Genomic DNA, 24,841 nt, shown 5'->3' with positions numbered 1-24,841 from the left:
GGGTTACCCGGAGGCATCGTGGTCCGGCTCGGCCTGCACCATGTTGCGCAGGCTGGCGTCCGCCAGGGCCTGGGTGAAGTGGGTGTAGGGAGCCATGAAGCAGTAGTGGTACAGGCCGGGCCTCAGGCTGGACGAGCCGAGGCGCTGGGCTCGGCCCTGGCACTTGCTGGGGTTGGACGACAAGCCATCAAACTGGGAGGCCAGGTTTGTCCCAAACAGAGTCTTGAGCAGCTAGAGAGAGAGAGGAGGCCATCAGCACGCCCTGCACACAGCACGAGCCCCATGCCCCAGGAAGTCATCAAGACGGTGGAGGGGGCGGTGCAGGACATGGGGTTCCTGCTGAAGAACCCCCTTTACACCGTGAGGGGCTGCCGTCACCTTCACCAACAGCCCTGTGGTCTCGAGTTGTGCATGAGACCGGGGGACACGGCTGCGTAGGAGGGTCAGCAGAGCTTTCACGACCCTCTGCCCCCCGCCCGCCCCCGTGACGAGCAGTGCCACCTCCTGTGGCAGCAGCCCCACGTCGTGCCTGGACGGCGGCTGAGAAAAGAGCCCTCCTCACCTGCTGGACGCAGACCGTGGCCATCGTGGGCTCCCGGCTGAAGCAGGACCTCAGGTAGCCCAGGACCTCCTCCACGCACTGCGGGGGAAGCGGGTGCTGCAGGAGGCTGGGGGCGCTGGCTCCCGCGCACGCCTAGCCTGCAAGCCCTCAGACCACTCCCAGCTACGACGCCCGCCACTCACTGACCCCGCGCCCCACTGGCAGCCACCACCGCCCAGGCCCCACTGCAGGCACCGAAGACCAAGAGACCACAGGAGTGACAGCGTCTGCAGGAGCTGCAGCCGGGGAGGGGGGACAGGGAGGAGGAGAGGGTGTGGAGAGGGGCCATCGTAGACAGGGCGCCAGGCAGGTCTCCCGGAGTGGGACGCCCCACCTCTGGCAGGTTTCACTCTGAAGGGCAATCACTGAGCACCCCCAGACCAGAACAAAGAGGTGCCTGCCACTAGAAACAAGGGCCGCACGCACGCACGGGCAAAGGCACAGGCGTGACGGGAAGCAGCGGGGTGGCTGTGTGCCGGTGAAGACGGGTGACTATGGGCATGGAGAAAAGGTTTGGTGAACTCGGTTAGAGCCGGTGCTTCCCCGAAGGGCCGCATGTTCCCTGGCCCGGCACCTGGAACTCAGGCTCAAAATAAGACATGGCCCTCGCAGCACGCCGTCTGCAGCGGGCGGGCGCCGCACGCTCTCTAAACTCTCCTCCGTGTCTGAACGTTTCCTTAGAGAATGGGGGGGGGGCGCTGGACTCGGAACCAAGTCCTCCTGCAGCTCCGCTGGTCCCGAGGCGCCCGGGCGGCCGTGCGCCTCCTAGGTCTGCGTGTGCCCTTCTTGCGAAGGTCAAGTAAGAAAATGAAGGCCGGGGCCAGCACAGTGTTAAACCCATCCACTTCTAGACTAGAGTGGGTCAAGGTCAAAGCCGACAGACAGTGAATAACTGAGATGGGTTCCTGTGAAGCCCCACCAGCCAGGGGCCAGCACAGCTCAGAGCCAGGCGCTGTGACAAACCTCCCCCGCTGCCGCTGCCGCCCCAGGTGCCGGGCCCACACCAGCCACCCCAGGCACTCGGCCCAGGGGCCGGCGGTGTGGCAGCTGCGGCTCAGCGAGAAGAAAAGACATTGCACCTTGCCGATGTCCTGCAGCGTGGCCAGCTCTAGGATCTGAGAGAGCACGTCCAAGGCCGAGCGCAGAAAGCCCCCGAACTTCTCCGTGCTGTTCTGAAGGTCCAGGGTGACCTTGGGGGAAGGGAGACACGATCACTGCACCGTCACGTCGGGGTGTCTGCAGCAGGGGGCGCACACCAAGCAGCCCCGCGCACGCCAGCGGGGGTCCTGCCTGCCTGCCTGGCAGGGAAAGGCCGGGGAAAGGAAATCGCTCTCCAGTATCTGTAGGAAACCTGTTTCTTTCACAGGCATCTTCTGCTTATACTAACTCTACAGACAGAAACGACTCCTGACCTGTCAAAATGGGAAAGATGGGAACCATCGCGCATAACCAGTGTCTGACAAGCAGCATTCCAAACTCATAACGTGCACGCCCTGTTCCATGAACTAGCATCCCTGGGGGACTCATCGAGTTCAGACCCACCGTTCAGCCTGGCAACAACACACGTGAAATTAGTCTTAGGAGGCACTGAATTCAGGCTCTAAAGGCCTCGGCCGAATTAAATGATGCAGCAGTCAGTCCCCCATTTAAAAACCGAAAGAACGGTCAGGCCCAGGTACGATGGGCAAGAACAAGGCCAAAGGGAAGAAATGGGCGTGGACACCAGAACTGGCCCAACCCTCAAACGTGCGCGGTGAACAGAAAGCAGCTCAGTGGGACAAACTGACGGCCCCAGTGAGAGAGGAGTCAGGTCAGGGACACACGGGACAAAGACGTAGCGGGAACGACAGTGACCTCTCTCCTGTCGCCCTGAGGGTGTCGTCCACAGGCCAGGAGGGAACCGCCAGGTGTGCGAGCACCCGGAGCGAGAGGGTCCATGCAGCTCCGTCGGGGAGAGGGTGGGAAGCAGTCCATCCCAGCAGGCAATGGAGCAGGGTCACGGGGGTGAGACCGTGAAGACCGAGGGCTGGAAGCTACCACTAGAGGCCGAGCCAACTGTCACTCACATCCCCAGGTATGCACACAGCCTGAAGACATCAAGAACCCCGGGGAGGCCCGGCCGGCGTGGCTAGTGGTTGAGCGTCGACCCAGGACCAGGAGGTCACGGTTTGATATCCAGTCAGACAACATGCCTGGGTTGTGGACTTGATCCCCAGTAGGGGACGTGCAGGAGGCAGCCGATCAATGATGTTTCTCTCTCATGGATGTTTCTAGCTATCCCTCTTCCTTCCTCTCTCTCTAAAAAACAGTCAACAAAAACATATTTTTAAAAAATGTTATGTTACAGATAAACTGTGTCTCAGTAACACTGAGATGGTTTTCCATTTACCTAAAAAATAATCCTGCAAGAAGAGAGAGAGAGCGCCCAGGAGGCACTGGGCAGGCGCAGGTGCAGAGCCGCGTACCTTGTAGTTGGCGTGCGTGGCCGTACCTTGTAGTTGGCGTGCGTGGCCTTCAGGACGTCGTGCAGCCTGAGGTAGGAAGGAAGGTGGTAGACGGGCCCTGTGGCATCTGACTGTCGAGAGGCTGTAACACACACACACACACACACACACACACACAACACACACACACACACACATTGAGATGGGAAGTGAGCCCCGCTGAGGCTGAGGCTGAGGCTGAGGCTGAGGCAGGTGCTGCAACAGCATTCGAGAAGCGTGCTAGTGGGATAAAATGCAAACTGTTCTGACTGCAGTGAGCAGTCATGAGGAACTGGCTGGCGAATGGCAGCGGAATCGGAGCGCCTCCCGGAAATACAGGAAGACAGACACGAAGAGCAGTGACGCTGGGCTCGCCTGCCCGCCTGCCCGCCGGCTGCCAATCCACAGGTCAGCAGCACGACTACCCCCCCTGCGGCCAATCGCACGCGCTCGGAGCCCGAGGCTGCGGCCAGGACGGTCCTGGCCCTTTCAGGCCTCACACAGGGACGTGGGACGTGCCCTGACAACCCACCTTTCACGGAGGCGGCGCCACTATCTCCAAGCCGCGCCCCCCAAAGCTGCTCAAGCTGTTCAGACTCTGAGGGGACCCTCTGCCAGTCTCCTCGGCAGACGGCAGTCAGCCCCGAAGCCCTGCAGCCCACGGGCTGTGGTCGGTCCCCCCCGCCCCCCCCCAAGACGCCAGCTCCGGGAGCTCACACGCAGGCTCTCCCAGCAGAGTGAGCGGAGGGTCGGACTGGCCCCCACCTGCTCTGCCCGGCGCCCCTCGAGCACGGACCGCGTGGCTGTGGAGCACTGAACTCTGAGACTCGCCGGGGGTGACGTCCCAGGTTCCTCTCGCTCAGATGACTGTCCCCTTTCTCTCCTGCGGGGCGCTCCCCACTGTAATTTCCCATTTCCCACGTCAGAACTCCCCTCTGGGAATCACCTCTGCTCCTCGACACTACACCGCCTCCCTCACCGACCACCAGGATCCCGCCCCGCTCCGCAGTGAGCCGGGCAGGCAGGGCGGAGGCGGCCCCGCAGGCTGCTGTGACCGCACATGAGCTAGACACGCAGAGATGCTTAGGACCCATGTGGTCTGGACACACAAGTTCATGTTAATATCTGGAACCGCACCTGGGAAACCATTCCTCTGGCTTCACTGCTGTGTATTTTATTTCCAAACAGTACCAAGTTATTCCATTATTTTGACCCGTGTAAGCATAAGCCCTAAACGTCTAGGACACAGATGCCCCCCCCCCACCCCCCACCCGTCAGTGCCTCCTACCGGGGCTGGCGTCGCTGCCTTTCTTGGGGCTCAGCGGCACGGACGCCTGCTCGCTCGGCTCCTTCTCCTTGCCCTTCCGCCGAATGGGGCTGAGAGCAGGGGCGCTTGTCAGGGACGGCAGGGCTGCCTGGAACAGAGAGCAAGGACCTGGGAGTAAACCGCACAGAAACTGCAGTCTACAGCCCAGTGATGGCGAACCTATGACACGAGTGTCAGAGGTGACACGCGAACTCATTGTTTTGGTTGATTTTCCTTTGTTAAATGGCATTTAAATATATAAAATAAATATCAAAAATATGTCTTTGTTTTACTATGGTTGCAAATATCAAAAAATTTCTATATGTGACCCGGCACCAGAATTAAGTTAGGGTTTTTCAAAATGCTGACACGCCGAGCTCAAAAGGTTCGCCATCACTGGGCTGGCCTATGGTTTTCCATTTATTGAAAAGCATCCGCCCACAGAGTTCATCTTCTCTGCGAATCCACATTCAGAGCTCAGAAACTGCATAACCATGTCCATCAGCCAACCCCTCACCCCACGCGGTGGGTGTGGACAGCCCTTCCTGACAGGCGTGTGGGAACGTGGGACGGAGGGCCCCTGGCGCCCGGCAGGACAACGCCCAGAGCAGCAGCGCCAGAGCGTTCTCCGGGAGCCACGTCTTAAACGCCACCTTCCCGGTGAGGAAGCAGGCTCGCGGGGAGGTGACTGAGTGGAGGTCACAGCTGAGGGCACAGAGCTGGTGGCCCACAGACTGCGGGGGCCCCGGCTCCCAGGCTGCAGGGGGCAGCCCACAGGGGCAGTGAGGATGCCGACAGAGCCTGGACCCCAGGCCCCAGCTGGGCCCTCGCTCGGGATCTCAGAGAACTCACCATGCACGTCAGCGTGAGGCCCGCAAAGCGGACGTGATGGCTGCGGGCAGGGAGGACTGAGGCAGTGGGAGGACTGGAGAGCAGCACAGACGACTGCCCAGGGAACACGCTAAGGGGAGGGGCCAGGCACGCAAGACACCGGTGTGACTCCATTTACATGTCGCAACAGGCACCTCCCCACTGAAATGGAAAGGCCTGGGGTTGCCGGGAGCCGGGGCATGGAGGGTGACGGCTAAGGGCACAGCGTTCCTTTCTGGGCTCTAAAACTGACTGCAGTGGTGGCCAAGCGACTGTGGCACTGAAAGAGTGACCGGCACACTGCAGGGGGAGGGGCAGGGGCGTGGATGACGCCAACTGCATCACATCAACATGCTGCTTCTAAACACTGAGGCTGCCCTAACTGGTTTGGCTCAGTGGATAGAGCGTGTCGGCCTGTGGACTGAAGGGTCCCAGGTTCGATTCCAGTCAATGGCATGTACCTGGGTTGTGGACACATTCCTAGTGGGAGGTGTGCAGGAGGCAGCTGATCAATGTTTCTCTCTCATCGATGTTTCTAACTCTCTATCCCTCTCCCTTCCTCTCTGTAAAAATTCAATAAAATATTTTTAAAAAATAATAATAAATAAATAAATAAATAAAACACTGTGGCTGCTTCAGCCTCTGATGAGATGCTCTGCCCGTCTGGCTGGAGCAGTGGCAGTGAACAGAGGAAACAGTCTGTGTTCCTGCATGTGTGCATGTGCATGTGCACATGTGTGTGTGTATAGGTACGTGCACACATATAGGTACATGTATGTAAACAGTTTCTTGCTAGATACTTAGTAGGGAAAACAAAGGACTTGGGGGAGAATGAAGAGTTGCAATGACTCCCACGTGTCCAACTTTACAAAATACACAGTGAGCCCGGCCGGCGTGGCTCAGTCAGCTCAGTGGTTGAGCATCAACCTATGAGCCAGGAGGTCACGGTTCAATTTCCAGTCGGGGCACATGCCCGGGTTGCAGGGTTGATCCTCAGTGGGGGGCGTGCAGGAGGCAGCCTACCAATGATTCTCTCTCATCATTGATGTTTCTCTCTCTCCCTCTCCCATCCTCCCTGAAACCAATAGAAACATTAAAAAACACACACGAAGTGAGAGGAGCGGGGCCGGCACAGACGGTGGGCTGCGCAGCTCCGGTGCAGCCAGGTCTGGGCTGGCTGTGAAGCGCCAGGCAGAAGTGCTGAGAGGCAGCGGACCACACAGGACTGGCGCCGCCAGGCCTCGGGCCTCTGATGCTTAGCTGCTGCCTGCTCCGCCTGCCCACACGAGAACACTGTCTACCTGTGGCTACTGAAGTGCAAACGCAATGAATGACATCAGAAGTCAGTACCCCCTGTGCACTGCCGATGGGAATGCAAATTGGAAAACATCAAAAATGGAGCTACCTTCTGACCCAGCAATTCCACTCCTGGGATACAGCCACGGAAACACAAACACTACTGGAAAGGATATGTGCCCCTCTGTGCTCACCGCAGTTATTTACAGTAGCCAAGACATGGACACAGGCCCAGTGCCCACCTGCAGATGAGCGGATAAAAGCCGTGGTACGTGCACACAATGGAACATTACCCAGCTATTAAGGAGATTGAAATCCTACCATCTGCAGCAACATGGATGAATCTAGAGGCTATGATGCTGAGTGAAATAAGTCAGACAGACAAAGACAAACACCATATGATTTCACTTATATGTGAACAAACTCAAAGATACAGAGAACAAAGTGATGGCTGCCAGAGGGGAGGGTGCCTGGGGGGCCGGGTGGGAAAGGGGAGGGGCTAAGAAGTACAGTTTGGTAGATACAGACTGTCCGGGACGTGAGGTTCAGCCGAGGGAATAGAGGCAATGACACTGCAGTAACTATGCTTGGTGCCAGGTGGGGACAGAGTTATCAGGAGGATCACGTCATAAATTATAGAAATGTGCAACCACTGTAATTTACACCTGAAACTGATAGTGAACGTCAACTGTACTTGAAAAAAAGAAGTTCTGTTCCTTAGTCACAGTGGCTGCATGTCAAGGGCGCAGTAGCCACAGGTGGTGCGGGCCACTCTCCTGGCTGGCACAGATGTGGCACGTTTCCATGGTTACCGAGCATGATGCAGGGCAGAGCCCAGAAAGCATTCATGGTGGGCGAAGACCACACCTGGAACACGCCCGGAACAGAAGAGTCAGGGAAGCAAGAGCCAATCGGAAGCCAGGAGAGAACGTGCCAGGACAGGAACTGAGGCGGGGGGCGGGGGGACACAGGACCGAGAAGCACCCACGAGGTTCAAAGACTGACCTGGTAGGAGGGGCTGCTGGGGAACGTGTGGCACCAATCAGACCTGCGGCTAAGAATGGGTGTGGCGGTGACAGAGGCCAGGCAGCGCCCTCAGAGAGGCCAGTGTCAGGCCGTGCGGAGCAGGGAGCAGCAGACAGGGCTGCAGGGAGGTCGGCAGTGAGGAGAGCCTGAAGGCAGATGGGTCTGCTCGAGACGGAGACTGCGATGGAGACAGCAAGAGGGGACAGAGGCGCAGAGGGGAGTGTGCTCTGTCGGAACCCACGTGGGAAGAGCCGGCCGTTGGCCTGGAGGTGATTGTACTGACTGTGCTTCACAGAAAAGCAGTGTTTGCCGACACGTCAGGAGAGCAGACGGGACGTGCCAGCACTTCAAGCCTGGCTTTCTTGCTAACGAGGAACGCCCGCTACAGCTAGCTTTGCCCTCGGAGGCAACGGTACTTGAGGACGAGACCAGAGGGCTACGAACTGGATCATGGCATTTTGTATGAAATTCTGAGTCACAACATGAGCAATCTTATTCATTTAAAGCACAGAGTACGGGACAGACGGCTGGGCACACACAGGCACGCCTGAAGGCCAGTCGACGGCATGGCACGGGCCCGGGCACGAGGTTACCTTCCCCGCGGGTCCAGGCGCCACCTCGTCCAGCACGTGGGCGCAGATGTTGATCACCTTCAGCAGGTGGGAGAAGAGCTGCTCCACCATGGGCACCAGGCTCCGGTCCCCCAGCGCTGGCCACGCCTCCTCCTGCTTGGCGGCTGCCGGGGCGGCCTCTTCCTCGGCGGCCCATGAGCTTCTCAGAGATCGGGGGGCACTGGCTGTGATACAGGCACAGGTGTTACCTCCACCCCCGCGGCGTGCGGGAAAGAGAGCACTTAGGAAACCCGTGGCGGTCAGACCCATTCACACACACCTCCACCTGACAGTCACCGATACCTCAAATCACCAGGAAACTCACATTTCCCCCAAAACATGCTCCCAATTTCCATGCCGGTCACCATCACACTCCCACCCAGAGTGACAGTCACCCGAGGGGCGGCCCCGCCTGCGCTGGGCGCCTCCCCTCTCCCACTGCCTGCTCCTGCGCAGCACGTGGTGCTGGACTCACTCCTCCCCCAACTACAACCTGAACCTCCCAGTTTCCCCTCCTCCAACCCAGTCAGGGCGCGAGTGATCCTTCTAAACTACAGGAGGGCCAGGGAGGTTAGTACTACTACTACTACTAACAATTAATACAGCAATTAATCAATAATAACACAGGAATGCACTCTGTGATTTGCATACTCACAACTGTAAACCTACTTTTTTTGGTCATATTTTTTTAAATTTAAATTCCTTACTGTTGAAAGTATTACATGTCTCCTTTTCCCCCCATTGACTCCCCCTGGCTACTCCCACCCCCTAACACATGCCCTCACTGTCTGTGTCCACGGGTTATGCTTATATGCACGCATACAAGTCCTTTGGTTGATCTCTTACCCACCCCCCCTTACCCTCTCCTGCCTTCTCTCTGAGATGCTTCTCTGTCTCTATTTTTGTCCATTAGTTTATGTTGTTCATTATATTCCACAAATGAGTGATATCATGTGATATTTATCTTTCTCTGACTGGCTTATTTCACTTAGCATAAATAATGCTCTCCAGTTCCATCCATGCTGTTGTGAATGGTAAGAGTTCCTTCGTTGTTACCGCAGCGCAGTATTCCATTGTGTAGATGTACCACAGTTTTCTAATCCACTCATCTGCTGATGGGCACTTAGGCTGTTTCCAAATCTTAGCTATGGTAAATTGTGCTGCTATGAACATAGGGGTGCATATGTCCTTTCTGATTGGTGTTTCTGGTTTCTTGGGATATATTCCTAGAAGTGGGATCACTAGGTCAAATGGGAGGCCCATTTTTAGTTTTTTGAGGAAATGCCAGACTGTTCTCCACAATGGCTGCACCAGTCTGCATTCCACCAGCAGTGCACGAGCGTTCCTTTTTCTCCGCATCCTCGCCAGCACTTGTCATTTGTTGATTTGTTGATGACAGCCATTCTGACAGGTGTGAGGTGGTACCTCATTGTTGTTTTGATTTGCATCTCTCGGATGATTAGTGACTTTGAGCATGTTTTCATATGTCTCTTGCCCTTCTGGATGTCCTCTTTCAAAAAGTGTCTATTTACTAGGTCCTTTGCCCATTTTTGATTGGATTGTTTTATCTTCCTTTTGTTAAGTTGTATGAGTGCCCTATAAATTTTGGAGATTAAACCCTTATTGCAGATAACATTGGCAAATGTGTTCTCCCATGCAGTGGGCTCTCTTGTTGTTTTGTTGATGGTTTCTTTTGCTATGCAGAAGCTTTTTATTTTGATGTAGTCCTATTTATTTATTTTCTCCTTAGTTTCCATTGTCCTAGGAGATATAGGGGTAAAGATGCTACAATATATGTCTGATATTTTGCTGCCTATGGATTCTTCTAAGATTTTTATGGTTTCCCGTCTTACATTTAAGTCTCTTATCCATTTTGAGTTTATTTTTGTGTATGGTATAAGTTAATAGCATAGTTTCATTTCTTTGCATGTATCTGTCCAATTTTCCCAACACCATTTATTGAAGAGACTGTCTTAACTCCACTGTATGCTCTTGCCTCCTCTGTCAAATATTAATTGAGCATAATGGCTTGGGTCGATTTCTGGGTTCTCTGTTCTGTAAACCTACTTTTGAACAGAGCATATTCTTGTATTATTTATTACTAACTAGAGGCCCGGTGCACGAAATTTGTGCATGGGAGGGGGTGGGTCCCTCAGCCCAGCCTGTACCCTCTCGCAATCCGGGACCTTTTGGGGGATGTCCAACTGCCGGTTTAGGCCTGATCCCACAGACATCCCTCTCACAATCTGGGACTGCTGGCTCTTAACTGCTCGCCTGCCTGCCTGATTTCACCCCTAAAACTCAAGCTTCTTCTTTTTTATTTTTAATATTTATATTTATTCTTTTTTATTTTAAAATTCAAGCTTCTTGAGAACATGAGGCGTTTAACATTATTCCATATTCCTTACAGAGAGCTAAGCATGGTAAACACAGCAAATACTTAATACTTATGGCTTCTATACAAACACTTTCCACCAGGCATGTTTTAATAGGCAGTCTCCAAACACTTGAACTGTAAAACCTAAAAGTAGAGCACTCAGATTTCAGGCATCAGGTGCTACTAGCAGGATTTCTATCCCAATTCAACTCTAGTTCTGAGCGCTCAACAGTCGGTACAAACGGCTTTCACTAGTTCCAAAGTTTGTGTGTGTGTTTGTGATTCCAAAATAGAGGTTTATTTACTAAGAGTTATTTAGTGTTTGCATAAAAATCACCAGTTGTTCCTCATTGGGTTTTTAACACACATGAATTCTTTGGGGGGCCCCTCTATCACCCCAACACTTTCAAAATACAGCTCTTGTGAGTGCCAGGAGGGACAGTTACGGCAGCGAGGTGTTTCCTTGGGTCTCGGCATCGGGAGGGTTGTGGCCTCCCCTCTGAGAGAACACACGTGATGGGTAGTTTCTCAGGTGGGGAGGCTGTCCCTGAAGGAAACACTTATGCAGAAGAAGGCAAACTCAGTCATCTGGGTCCGTTCCTCAGACCTGATAGCTTTGAAATACAGTCCCCTTGGTCAAGGTCACCAAAGGCTTGCTGGTTGTTTTCAACTATAAAAAACTGTCGGGAAAAAGACAGTAGGAAGAGCAGGGTCTATGCTGACAGCGCTGTGAGGCTGGGCTGTGCAAGCACAGGAGCACACAGCAGTCTGCTCTAAAAAAATCCTGTGTAATTTCAAATCCGACTCCCGTGGGCCTTACATGGCCTGAAACATCTCTGCACCAGATCCTCATTTTTAAAATGAGGTGTATGACAGGGCTCCCCCAGGCTCACACACCACGTGCGGGGACGGGGACAGAAAACCCTAGGACTTGACTTATTAGCAACATTAACTGATTTTCATCGCACTGAAATGAAGGCAGTCGGTCTGTGCTGCTGTGAAATTAAAGGTGATGCAGAAGAGGGTGGTTATTTATTGCTCCGTTAGGATAGACCCCAAAAATGACTTTTCAGAAACCAGGGCTGTCCCCTGCAACCCCAGCCAGACTCTGGGCCACTCTGGGGCACGCAGGCCAAGGTGGCCTGCCAGCTTGCTTCACAGTGATTCTGGCTGGTCTGTTTCTGGGGGTGCCGGCCGCGGGGCACGCTTACACCTTGTAGTTGAGCTCGGCGTTCATCTTGGTGTACATTTCCTAGATGACGTCAACGGTGGCCGTGTAGCTGACCAGGAGCAGGCGGACCTTCTCCGGGCACACCTCCTCCGTCACGGCTGGCCTTGGAGAGCGCTTTCAGGAAGTCGGACTTGCAGGGCGCGGCACACAGCGCTGCCTGGAAGATCTTCTGCACGATCCAGCCGTGATTCTTGAGCGCCATCTCGTAGGCCTTGGTGGCGTTGATGCGGATGAGGTTGGGGTGGCTCTCGTCCCGCTCCCCGTCGCAGATGCTCTGCAGGAAGACCTAGGTGAAGCGGAGGGTCCTTTTCAGCCACATCAGCGCCAGCGTGGCCCCCACTTTGGCCACTCTGCTCCATCCATTTCCTTTTGCGCCTCCAGGATGTTCTGCAGGGTCCGGAACTCGGCCGGGTCGGTGTTGTACACAGCTTTGATTTTCGTGATGTTACCACTTATGTCTGCCTCGATGGGCGTAAACACTGGGGACCCAAGGCAATCGAAGAAGGGTGGCAGGTGGGACACCGCCTCCAGGAAGGGCCCGGTCTCAATCTGCTTGTCCGAGGGCAGCGGCTTCAGCAGGTGCTCGGCCAGCAGAACCATTTCAGGGTTGAGGTCGGCAGTGATGCCGTTTTCTTTTTTTTTTTTTTTTTGATAATTAAAATATACATTTTATTGATTTTTTTACAGAGTGGAAGGAAGAGGGATAGAGAATTAGAAACATCAAAGAGAGAGAAACCTCAATCAGCTGCCTCCTGCACACCCCCTACTGGGGATGTGCCCACAACCAAGGTATATGCCCTTGACCGGAATCGAACCCGGGACCCTTCAGTCCGCAGGCCGATGCTCTATCCACTGAGCCAAACCAGTTAGGGCGAGCGATGCCGTTTTCTAATCGGATATTCCTCTTCCTTTCCCAGCACACTCCACACCTACTCCAGATGGACCACCCCAACCCCACAGACCCTTAAGACCTTCCCCTCTATTTCTTTGACTTTCCCTCATCAAACTTGCACCCTATCGTATTGCCTAGGGGCACCCCTAACCACTACCTGGGGGGTGGAGCCAGCCCGGCGAGGGGCCATGGTGGTTCTGGTCTAATGATCATTATGGTCATGATGGCGTTACAGCCGCTGGCTTTTTATGTATATACAGATTATTGTCTTAATTAGTAGTAGTAACCTATGCTTGCCCACCCGTCCTAATTCACCTGTTGGTCCCGTTCACGAAGCTCCTCAATGGCCTCCACAGCAAGCAGGACAAGTCTTCCTGTGGACGCTGGGGACCCCCACCACTGATTTCAGGGGGCCCCCGCCTCCCGGCCACATTCTCCATCCCAATCCTCGTCCCTACATCCAGTCTTCAGCTGTCACACCATTTCTCACGTCTCCAGGCCTTTGCACATGCTGTGCCCTCCACCACGTGCCCTTTCCTGCCAGCCCACAAGAAGTCTTGTTTCCGTCCTAAGGGCAGTGATTGCGGCCACTCTGTGCTGCCACTGCACTTCAGTTCCACGTGGCCCCTAATCTGCATTTGACGTGAGAACGGAGCCCACACGTCGAACTTTCTTACCACCCAGTTGCTGAGAGTGCCTGGCCCATGTGCCCCTAAACTGAAATGAGAAAGGAGCCTGCCTGTGCCTCTCGTAGGGGCTACACTGGGAAAGGGCTCCATTGGGATACCGGGCACAGACTAGCTGCCGACAGCACACGCCGACAGCGGACACCTGCGCACACGGTAACGTCTGACGCCAGGAACAAGCTGTCGCGGGCAGCGACCTCGGTGCTCTTCCCTCATGTGCTCGCTGCCCTGCCCCTCACAAGGAAATCGAAAGCTAAAGACCGAGGTCTCTGTTTCAACTCAGAACCAATACCTGCAAGCAAGTTTCCGGCCAAGATCAAGGCATCCTGATGGGCTGCGAGGTCCAATGGGAACCACGCGGATGAGAGCAGGGTCAGGATCACCGTGGCCATCCCGACAGTACAGCTCTTCCTGGACTCGTCCAAGGCGCTCAGAGGGGGCACTCTGGGGGCAGATGTGTGCGAGGTCACGGTACAGAAACATTTAAAAGCAAACATTTTAAAACAAACGGTCTTTTTAAAATTTCATTGATTATTTTAGAGAGCAAGGAAGGGGGGGAGAGAGAGGGAAATATCAATGTGAGAATAAAACATCCATCAGCTGCCTCCTGCACACCCCCTACCGAAGGGAACCGAACTGGCAACCTTTCAGTTCATGGGATGGTGCCCAACGAACCGAGCCATTCTGGTCAGGGCTAAAGCAAACAGTCTTGCTTCCCTTCTGAACCAAGAAGGCCTGTCACTGTCCACTGCACACCAGCTCAGAAAGTGACCTTACAATTAACTGGCATCTTTCCTGTGAACCACAGCTCTGCAAACACCATCTGAGAGATGAAAGCAGGTAGCCGAGCTGATCAAAAGCATTTTGGTAACTTTTAACTCTTTCACCTCTGAGGTAGCACTTGCACTGGCTCCGGCACCGAGTGCAAGTGCAGAAGCCAGATGCTGGGTCTGGGACTAGAAACTGCAGTTGCTCGGAGGTACTTGTTGCAGGAAATGGTCACTCCAGACGGGAGAGCGCCCTGCATGTGGGCAAAGCTCCCTGGCCGTGCACTGGCACACGATGGGCGAGTTGACTTCCCAGCGTGACGTGGGTGTCCGTGCGGAACAGCAGCTCCCTCACTCCGCTGCTGGGAAAGCCCGGCAGGGCGCGCGCTAGACACCCCGAGGCTGCAGCACAGCATCCTCCGCCCACTCCTGCGGCCATCGCACTTCCGCGGTGGGTCACGTTAGATTTTACACAAAAAATGCTCCTACGTGCTCAACGCGTAGTGGATAATTCTAAGGAGAAGCGCAGCTAGAAGTCTCTTGGCCCAGAAGGGCAAAGCGTGTATCATCCTGAACACCAAGAGGTTCAGGCCGATCCCTGGTCGGGTGTGTGTGGGAGGCACCCCATCACGTCCATGTTTCTCCCCCCGCCCCCGCCCCCACCCTGCTCTCTCTCTAAAATCAATAAAAACGAACCCTCGGTGAGGATAAGAAAAGGAAGTCTTTTGCCAGCACAGGGGGTTCCTGTAGCTGAGCCTCCACACGCTGAGGAGCGAGCCTGACGCCCATGACTGGGACCAGCTCAGTGCTGCCCAGCAGCTCCTGCCACCGCCCCCAACACCAACAGCACAGAACAAGCACCTGTGGGGGCATCTCCCACAGGCCCAGGCGAAGAAAGAAACAGCAAAGAAACAACAGGGCCCCAGTGAGGATGTTCCTATCGCGTACTGTGGACGCCACGGCGGAGAAACTTACCCACAATGCCAGCCTAGACTCCAAGTGCAGACCGGGAAGGCGGTTGAGAGGAGAACAGAGCTTCACAGCATCCAAACTGAAGAGGAAGGATAATGAAATCACCAACACAGAAAGCTTCCTTCAACCCTCCCTCCTTCCTTCCACGCTTCATACACGTACATCGAGGTTCATGTCTTCCGCCGGGATAGTGGGCCAGGCCGGCAGGCCCTTCGCCTAGAGCTGCAATTGTCCTGGCCGCCCCCTGCCTGCACAGCCCCCAGCCCTCCCCCTCCCCCTGCCTTCACAGCCCCCAGCCCTCCCCCTCCCCCTGTCTGCACAGCCCCCAGCCCTCCTGACACATGGAGGCCACAATAAGTACAAACATATAACATTTATGATATTCTGAACAAATCAAAGGAAAACGAAACTGGAGAGCCCACACGATCTTATGTCTGAAAGGCAAGTTCAGGCTGATCAGGACTCATCATGAGTTCCCACGGCAAGGAAGTGCTGCGTCTGTCTCTTCAGGGAAAGGACCAGGTCTGACCTGCTCACCAGCAAAGGGACACTACCTCTGAATAAGACTTTTTCCTGATGATAAAAGTTACCTTTTTTTGTTTTAGAAAATTTGTGATACCTGAAAAATTTAAAGAAAAATCACTCATCCTAAATAAATTTTGGCAATTTTCTGCCTGTCATTTTCCCGAGTATGAGAAATATATATCCTATATAATAAAAGGGTAACATGCAAATAGACCGAACAGCAGAACAATTGAACAATCAATCAAAGTGTCATATGCTAATGATATGCTAAGGCTGCTCAACCGCTCGCTATGACATGCACTGACCACCAGGGGGCAAACAGTCAACTGGTCGACCAGTCGCTATGATGTGCACTGATCACTAGAGGACAGATGCTCCGACCAGTAGGCTAGCTGGCTGCTGGGGTCCAGCTGATCGAGACTGAGTAAGATGGGCCAGACATGCTCTGGAGCCCTCCCGTGGTCCCTCCCCAGCCCGATTGTGCACCAGTGGGGTCCCTCAGCCTGGCCTGTGCCCTCTCGCAATCCGGGACCCCTCGGGGGATGACAGAGACCGGTTTCAGCCCGATCCCACAGGCTACTGCCCTTGGGAGGGCGCCAGACGCAGGGCTCATGGCTGGTGAGCGCTGCTGTAGCAGCACGAGCCTCTCCTGATTGGGACTGATTGGGCGCGAGCCTGCAGCAGGCACAGTGGGGCTGGGATGAAAGGGGGCAGCAGGTAAGAGCTGCAGGCAGTGTTGGACTGCGGGTTTCGGCCCGATCCCTGCAGGCCACCCAGAGGGACCCCACCCATGCACGAATTCGCGCACCAGGCCTCTAGTCTACATAATAAATGCCTAAGTGACTGTCACAGCGGAAAGACCAGAACGACCGGTCGCTATGATGTGCACTGACCACCAGGGGCAGATGCTCAATGCAAGAGCTTCCCCCTGGTGGTCAGTGCACTCCCACAGGGGGAGCGCCGCTCAGCCAGAAGACAGGCTCATCTCCCTGAGGTGAGGGGAAGGGCGGGGACTGTGCAGGCAGCGGGAGATGAGTGATTTTTCCTTTAAGTTTTTCAGGTGAGCGCAGCGGTGGTAGTGAGAGCCTCTCCTGCCTCCACAGCAGTGCTAAGGAGCAGCAAGCCGAGCGTGAGAGGTTAAGAACAGCGAGCAACCAGGCGGTCAGACATCCCCTGAGGGGTCCCGGATTGCGAGGGGGCACAGGCCAGGCTGAGAGACACCCCCCACAGTACACAAATTTCGTGCACCAGGCCTCTAGTGTATGTGTGTGTATATATATATATATATATGTATATATATATATATATATATGTTAATATTTCTCAAAACTTGGATCTGACTACACACAAGCATGCAGTTTTGAATTGTGCCTTTTTTCACTCAATATTACAATTCAGGTTATATCTCTATAAACTTTTGAAAGTTCTCCAAGCATCATATTAATAGGTGCATAATAAATGCACTACCATCTACACTGAATTTAGTCATAATCAGAACTCAATCATTCTTGGATTCTGGGATATTATGGTTCATTTCCAATTCCAGCATCATAAATCCTGATAAAAATAATTATATTATACAAAATCCTTGTTGGTATATCTGGTTTTTACCCCTTAGTATATACTACAAAGTCTCTGAGTCAGTTATACGAGAGACAGTTTAAACTTCTGAGAAAACCCATTCAAATTATGATAGTTTTTATTTTGACTTTTATGTCTTCCTGTGTTGGCTGAATTTCTTATAATGAGCATTTGCTACTTTAATAATCAGAACGAAGTTGTGTATATTCCTATTGAAATAAACCAAGATTTTGTCCAAAGAATCACAACTTCTTAGGAAGCCCCACATATGAGTCTAGCATCATCTCACCATTAAGAGCTAACCTGCCCTGGCCGGTTTGGCTCAGTGGACAGAGCATTGGCCTGCAGTCTGAAGGGTCCCGGGTTCAATGCTGATCAAGGACACATGCCCAGGTCGTGGGCTTGATCCCCAGGAGGGGGCATGTACGAGGCAGCCGACCCATGATTCTCTCTCATCATTGATGTTTCTATCTCTCTCTCTCTCTCCCCCCCCCTCTCCTTTCCTCTCTGAAATCAATAAAAATATATTTAAAAAACAAAAAAGAACTGACCTATGGTCCTGGTCGGTGGCTCGGTGGTTAGAGCGTCAGCCCTCACACCAAAGGGTCTTGGGTTTGATTCCCAGCCAAGGGCACGGACTTGGGTTGTAGGTGTGACCCCCGACCCAGTTGTGGCGCAGAGGCAACCAATCCATGTGTCGCTCTCTCTCTCTTCCCCCTTCCCTCCCTTCCATTCTCTCTAAAAATCATTGGAAAATATATCCTTGGATAAGAATTAACAACAACAAAAAAGAACTGACCTTACAAAGGAGTAAAAATGAATCTCATTACGCGCGGCCACCGAAGGCGACTCACCGTGAGCGCGCGCGTGGTGGCAGTGACCAGCTGGTGGGACACGGCCGCAATGACTCTGGACAGGTTGTTTTCCATGGTGACGTCTGTGATGCTTGGCAGTAAGTTGTAGCCTCTATATATTCTGATAAGAAAAGGATGGAGACTTAAATGTATTCTTAGAGCTCATGACATTTACAAAACTCAAATGGCATTTAGAAGTTTAAGATTAAAGGCTACAAGAAGTTAAAGCAGTCTTGGCTTTTAAGTTAAAGAAAGACTGGAAATAAGGTGGTCATCCTATTTAATAAAAGCCTAATATGCTAAGTGTCTGATCGTCCAGTTGGCCATTCAACCAATCAAAGCGTAACATGCTAATGATATGCTAAGGCTGCTCAACCGCTCGCTATGATGTGCACTGACTACCAGGGGGCAGAGAGTTGACCGGTCAACCAGTTGCTATGACGTGCACTGACCATCAGGGGGCAGATGCTCCAACCAATAGGTTAGCTTGCCGCTGGGGTCTGGCCAATCAGGACTGAACGAGACAGGCCGGACATGCCCTGGAGCCCTCCCATGGTCCCTCCCCGGCTGACCAACCTCTTTGTCCCTCCCCAATCCCTCGGCTTGGCCTGCTCCCTCTCGCAATCCGGGACCCCTAGGGGGATGTCAGAGAGCTGGTTTTGGCCCGATCCAGCAGGCCAGGCCGAGGGACCCCACTGGTGCACGAATTCGTGCACTGGGCCTCTAGTTATTCTGTAAAAAATGGCTGAGCCCTGGCAGGTGTGGCTCAGTTGTTTGAAGCTTCGCCCCATACACCAAAAGGTGGTGGGTTCAACTCCCAGTCAGAGCACACACCCAGACTGCAGGTTCCATCCCTGGTCGGGGACGCATGCGGGAGGCAACTGATCGATGTGTGTCTCTCTCACATCCATGTTTCTCTCTCTTCTCTTCTCTTTTCTCTTTGTCTTTTTCTCTCTCTCTTTCTCTCCCCTCTCTCTCCCTCCCTTCCACTCTCTTTAAAAATCAATGGAAAAAATATCCTCAGGTGAGGATTACCAAAAAAATAAATAAAAATAAGTAAATAAATAGTCCACTCATATAAAAATTAATGGGCATAGGCAAGACAAACAAAGTGAAACATTCCACGGACACGTTTTAGATAAGACAGTATCAGAGTCCTACAGAGGAATACACTCAGTATGTGGCTCGTACTGAACTAAAGTTTACGGTGTCACTTCTGTGTGACTCGGCAGAGCTTAAGGAGGCGGGAGCTAAATCCTGAAAAAGAACAAATACTATCAAAGGAAGGTGATCTGCTCAAACACCTGCACCTAAACATTGTGGGGTTTTCGTCCTAGAAAATCCAGTTTAGATGAAAGCCCTAGAGCAAGGCACCAGGAAAGGGCGCTTTCCCGACGGGCTTGGTCGCGTACCTGGTTATGGTGCTGACGGAGAAGTGGGAGGCGGGCTGCGCCTCGTGCATGAGAAGCTTCAGGTAAACACTGCTCTGGTCTCTGGCCATGGCCACGACGGGGTCCGCCTGCCCTTGGTCGCACTTATAGAACAGCTTGGGGACAAGCCTAACAGGAAAGCGAGGTGTTCACTGGAGGAAGCATGGACACCCGCCTGCGGCTCCCCACCCGTCAAGGTGGCAGGCCTCCATCAACGTCCGCCCGCGAAGCCCACTGCACTTTCCAGGCATGTGCTCTCTAGCATGTTGGGGGTCTCCAACCACAGGCCACCCCTCGCCAAGCTACGCTGAGCCCAAAGGCAGAATCCGGGGGACTCTCCCAGCGGAGCAGGGGGGCTCCTTCCTGCACCCACGTGCGGAGCGTTTTGTGGGTTTGCGTGAGTGCGTGGACTCCCACACTGGCAGGAGGGGTGCAGAACTTTCAGAAACAATCACTATTTTACTTGCAAACCCCTGTATCTTTCCTCTATGGAGACTTGGCCATTAAGCACAATTTTTCAAGGTATAAAACTGCAATCGTTTTCAGAAAACGGTAAAGATCCAAAATCTTTGACCAGGCAAGTCATACAAACCCAGTGAAGCCAGTGAAAAGCTACACCTCCCAGGGCATCACGAAATGCAAACGCCAGCACTGGAAGCGGAAAGATGTCACCAAATTTAACTGGTTTTCTGAGTGGTTTGATTACAAGAATTTTTATTTACTTTTTTGTATTTTCCTTAGATTTTGTTGAGTAAACATGTGTTATTTTTAAAAAGAAATACCAATTTCTTCCTAAACAACTGACACATTTTTAACTTGTCTGAAATATGTTTGGTGAGCAGAACTAGGCACAACCACAGTCCGCATGGGAGTTCAACGGGCCTGCTGCAGAAAGCACCCACCCACAGAAGCCCACCGCCAGGACCCACCCAGGAGAATGAAAACTAAGTCCACGCAAAGCCTCGCGGGCAGATGCTCACGGCAACATGACTCATCGTCACCCAAAAGGGGAAATAACAACGACCACCCTCTGGTGAGCGAGAACACAAGGGTCCCTGCGAGGCTGCTCCTCAGCACCTGCTGCAGCACCTGCCCCTCAAACCCAAGCGAGAGGCGCCAGGGCAGCAGCCGCCTGTCGTTCGGCCGCGTTGACAGAAACAGCCCCAGAGGCCACCCTCCGGAGGCAGGACGCAGGCTCCTGGCTGCCTGGCTGCCTGGCTGCGGTGGGAACGGGGAGCTTGCAAATGGGCACAAGGGATCCTTGCAGGCCATGGAATGTTCTACAACTGGACTGTGGCGATGGCTACACAGTCCGAAAATGAGCTGAAGATCTTTCCATTGTACAGGTAAGATGCGTGTACTTCAAGGCATGTAAATTATACCTCAAAAAGCTATTAGAAAAAATTTAAGAACATCCCAAAGCTTGGCCTTAGTAACTCAACTTCCAAAAATTATGCAGTAACGTTTGTGTGGCAATGCTGACTGGAAGGAACACTGCTCATTATTTAAATGGAAGACAGCCTCACCCTGGCTGGTGTCGCTCGGCAGGTGGTGTCGCTCCGACACCAAAAGGTCACAGGTTCTGTTCCTCGTCAGGGCACATACCCGGGTCGTGGGTGTGATTACCGGTTGGGATTCAGGCAGGAGGCAACTGATTGATGTTTCTCTCTCCCTCTCCCTCTCTCCCTTCCTCTCTTAAAAAAAAAAAAATCAATTGAAAAGAGAAAGATAACTTTAATATACAACTAAATAATCTACACTAATAAAAGAGAAACATGGTAATTGGCGTACGACCGCTACCCTTTTCATTGGCTAATCAGTGAGTATATGCAAATTAACTGTCAGCCAAGATGGCGGCCGGGATCAGTGGAGCCGAGAGGCCTCCTGGCCCGGGATCAGCGGAGCCGAGAGGCCTCCTGCATCGGGATCAGCGGAGCCGAGAGGCCTCCCGGCCCGGGATCAGCGGAGCCGAGAGGCCTCCCGGCCCGGGATCAGCGGAGCCTAGAGGCCTCCCGGCCCGGGATCAGCGGAGCCGAGAGGCCTCCCGGCCCGGGATCAGCGGAGCCGAGAGGCCTCCCGCCCCGGGATCAGCGGAGCTGAGAGGCCTCCTGGCTGCCTGGATTAGCGGAGCCGAGAGGCCTCCCGCCCTGGGATCAGCAGAGCCTGATGGAAGCCCTGTGTGTTTATGCACCCTGGGGGTGCAGAGGTCCTGTCCTAGGCAGAGGCCTATGGCGAAAATTTCGACTCTGAGAAGCAGCCTACGGGCTGGAAGGCGGCTCCTCTGACCTCAGTGCTGGAGAAGACCATTAAGGCAGAAAACTAAAGAAACCAATTTTACATCATTTCCCAGGTGGAGAACAGTTGGCATGTAAGCCCCTGACCAGTGCCCAGCCTCTCCTCTGTCAGTCTATCTCACTCTTAGGTACCATGTTCTTTGTTCTGTCTTAACTGCAACTCATTTTTAAACTAGATTGCTTTTAAAAGAAGACTAAATAAAGTTTCCCTTAAGTTATTTAGGTGGTGCTGGGGCTGCTGGGGCTGCTGGGGGCCTGATAGAAGACACAAACATGCAATGGGGGGCCTGTACCCAGCAGCCCCAAGGCCCGCCACCTTGGTGCTGGGGCTGCTGTGGGTATCAGAGACACAAACCCACAGGCCCAGCACCCAGCAGACCCAAGGCCTTCGTGGCAGCACTAAGGAGCAGCAAGCCAAGCGGTAGGAAGCAGCAAGCAGGTGGGCAGTAACAAGGGAGGGGTCCCGGACTGCAAGAGGGCACATGCTGGGCTAAGGGACCCCCCACCCATCCCCAGTGCACGAATTTCGTGCACCGGGCCTCTAGTATTTATATAAAGGCTTATCACAATCACATAGTAAAAACTGGTACCAGTTAAAATTTCTCTTCTAGAAGAGTATCTGATAACAGGAAATTGCTAATATTTAGGTGGAAATTACTAGATTACAAAGCTCTATATATTTTGTTCCAATTACAGAGCAAAATGTTAACAGCCATCATCTCCAAGCGGCAGAACTGACGGTGATTTTCACTTCCTTCCTAACGCCATTCCCTATATTCAAAAATTCGGGAGTGCAACTTGGCCTCGGGGTCAGTGTCCTGCTGTGCCGACGACGTTTTAGGCTCGTGGCAGTGAGTAACTTCTTTCCTGATAACTGAGGAGCAGCTGGAAGTGACGGAATACTGCCCTCTGGCCCAGAATGTTCCCTGGTCCCCTCCTCATAACATCGGTGCTTTCGCCAGAAAAGTAACCGAAGAGAAAAGACGCTGGCAAATACCTCACCAACGACGCGGCGGCCACGTGGCGCACTCTGGGGTCTTCATCCCCCAGCAGGTGGAGGACCACGCTGTGGAGCACCCGCTCTTGCAGCTTCAAAAGCTTTGAGAGAGAAAAGAGACCGGCTATGTCCCGAGGGTTCGGCCAGCTGCTGGGGAGGCGGTGAGGAGGAGCTCGCGGTCATGCACCACCGCCGGCAGCATGCACCCGCGCCGCCCCGCGGGCACGTGCTTACCCCCGTGTAATGGTGCGCCCCTCTGTGCAGGTGTTCTGCTTTTGCTTCCAAAAAGCTCACCAACCTGACGAAAGAAATGTTTCACGGTGAGCACCCATCCCTCCACAAGCACCTGGGCGGCGGCGGGACGCCGACAGGCCCACCGCGAGGGCAGGCCGCGGAGGCGGGGAGCCGGCAGCACCCACTAAATGGTGTCACATCAGATGTGCTGAGAAAATGCTTCTCTTCAAAAGCAACACGAGCGTGCATTATTTTAAGACTCCGTGCATTATTTTAAGACTCCAGGGCCTGCAGAGTTGGCAGGGGCTGCACCTCCCGCCCACTGGCTGCGGCCAGCAGGTGCTCACGCCCATGCCGTGGCCCCTCTGAGGGGTACAGGAGAGACAACCCCTAATTCTCAGAGATGTTCTGAGGATGCAGCAAATGCCCGCAGAGGGCGGCCAGCACGCGCCTGGCACAGACCAGCCTCTAGTCCAGCGGTTCTCAACCTGTGGGTCGCGACCCCTTTGGCGGTCCAATGACCCTTTCACAGGGGTCGCCTAAGACCATCCTGCATATCAGATATTTACATGACGATTCATAACAGTAGCAACATGACAGTTATGAAGTAGCAACGAAAATAATTTTATGGTTGGGTCACAACATGAGGAACTGTATTTAAAGGGCCAGAAGGTTGAGAACCACTGCTCCAGACAGTGCTTAAAAAGTCCCTGGTAAGAAAAGAAACATTCTCTCTGGCAGAAAACCCACACTCCTCCGGGACGCGAGAAACTGCAGCCCATCTGATCAAGTTCACGCTCCACACCAAGCAGCCTCTGACCCAGTCTGGGGCAGTGGGGAGCACGCTCTAAAGAGCAGAACTGACACGGCTCTGGCGTGAAGTCACCCTTCCACTCCATCAGACGCTTCGAGGCCGGAGACCCCGGCACTGCACTCGGCTGCGCGGAGGGTCTGAGCGGGGCTGAGCGCAGACGGAGCGAAGCACTGTCAGCTCTGAGCCCCTCGGTTTCTGCCACACAGGTGACCGGCCTCGCTCACTGCCAGGGCTGACCTGGTGACTCTCAGAACCTAGGAGCTACCTGAGGATCCTCACCACCCGCTTCCCTGGTGACTCGACACCAGGTTAGCTAGTGACGCTCACTATCTGGGCTCGCTGGTAACCATCACCACCTGCACCGAAGGCCCAGCCTTTGGAGGCCCTGCGCCCTGCGAGGGGCCTGCTGCGCGCACCTGAAGTCCGTCTCTGCCAGTGTCTCCAGCAGCTCCGTCCTCACCAGCCAGTAGGAGCTGCTCCTCAGGCTCAGCACGTCGGTGATCAGCTGCAGCCCCAGGTCGCTGTAGCTGCTGCTACAGAGGCTCATGACACAGTGCTGGAAAGCAAGGCCGCGTGACAGCGTCAGAAGCTCCACACACTTGCACACACTGGTCCACGTGCACATCACTCACCCATACTGGTCCACCTGCACATCACACGCACACACTCGTCCACGTGCACATCACGCGCACACACTGGTCCCCGTGCACATCACGCGCACACACTGGTCCCCGTGCACATCACTCACCCACGCTGGTCCACGTGCACATCACGCGCACACACTGGTCCCCGTGCACATCACGCGCACACACTGGTCCACGTGCACATCACGCGCACACACTGGTCCACGTGCACATCACGCGCACACACTGGTCCCCGTGCACATCACGCGCACACACTGGTCCCCGTGCACATCACGCGCACACACTGGTCCACGTGCACATCACGCGCACACACTGGTCCCCGTGCACATCACGCGCAGCACACTGGTCCC

The 24,841-nt window shown here is 54.0% G+C and overlaps 1 protein-coding gene across 1 annotated transcript in view; it reads right to left on the bottom strand.

The window, feature by feature from the left end:
• The window catches only part of HTT (huntingtin), a 99,242-nt gene that overhangs the window by 37,260 nt on the left and 37,141 nt on the right, over nt 1-24,841 (bottom strand). The window contains 14 exon segments of the mRNA XM_014446458.2: nt 8-231; nt 563-640; nt 1,681-1,791; nt 3,093-3,187; nt 4,373-4,499; nt 8,176-8,378; nt 13,672-13,823; nt 15,122-15,176; nt 15,179-15,197; nt 18,079-18,199; nt 19,491-19,637; nt 22,800-22,900; nt 23,034-23,097; nt 24,264-24,403. Coding sequence (XP_014301944.1) covers nt 8-231; nt 563-640; nt 1,681-1,791; nt 3,093-3,187; nt 4,373-4,499; nt 8,176-8,378; nt 13,672-13,823; nt 15,122-15,176; nt 15,179-15,197; nt 18,079-18,199; nt 19,491-19,637; nt 22,800-22,900; nt 23,034-23,097; nt 24,264-24,403 — 1,637 coding nt within the window.

This window comes from Myotis lucifugus, unplaced genomic scaffold, assembly GCF_000147115.1.
Source record: "Myotis lucifugus unplaced genomic scaffold, Myoluc2.0 scaffold_540, whole genome shotgun sequence".
NCBI lineage: Eukaryota > Metazoa > Chordata > Mammalia > Chiroptera > Vespertilionidae > Myotis > Myotis lucifugus.
This window is presented reverse-complemented; position numbering and strand designations above follow the sequence as displayed.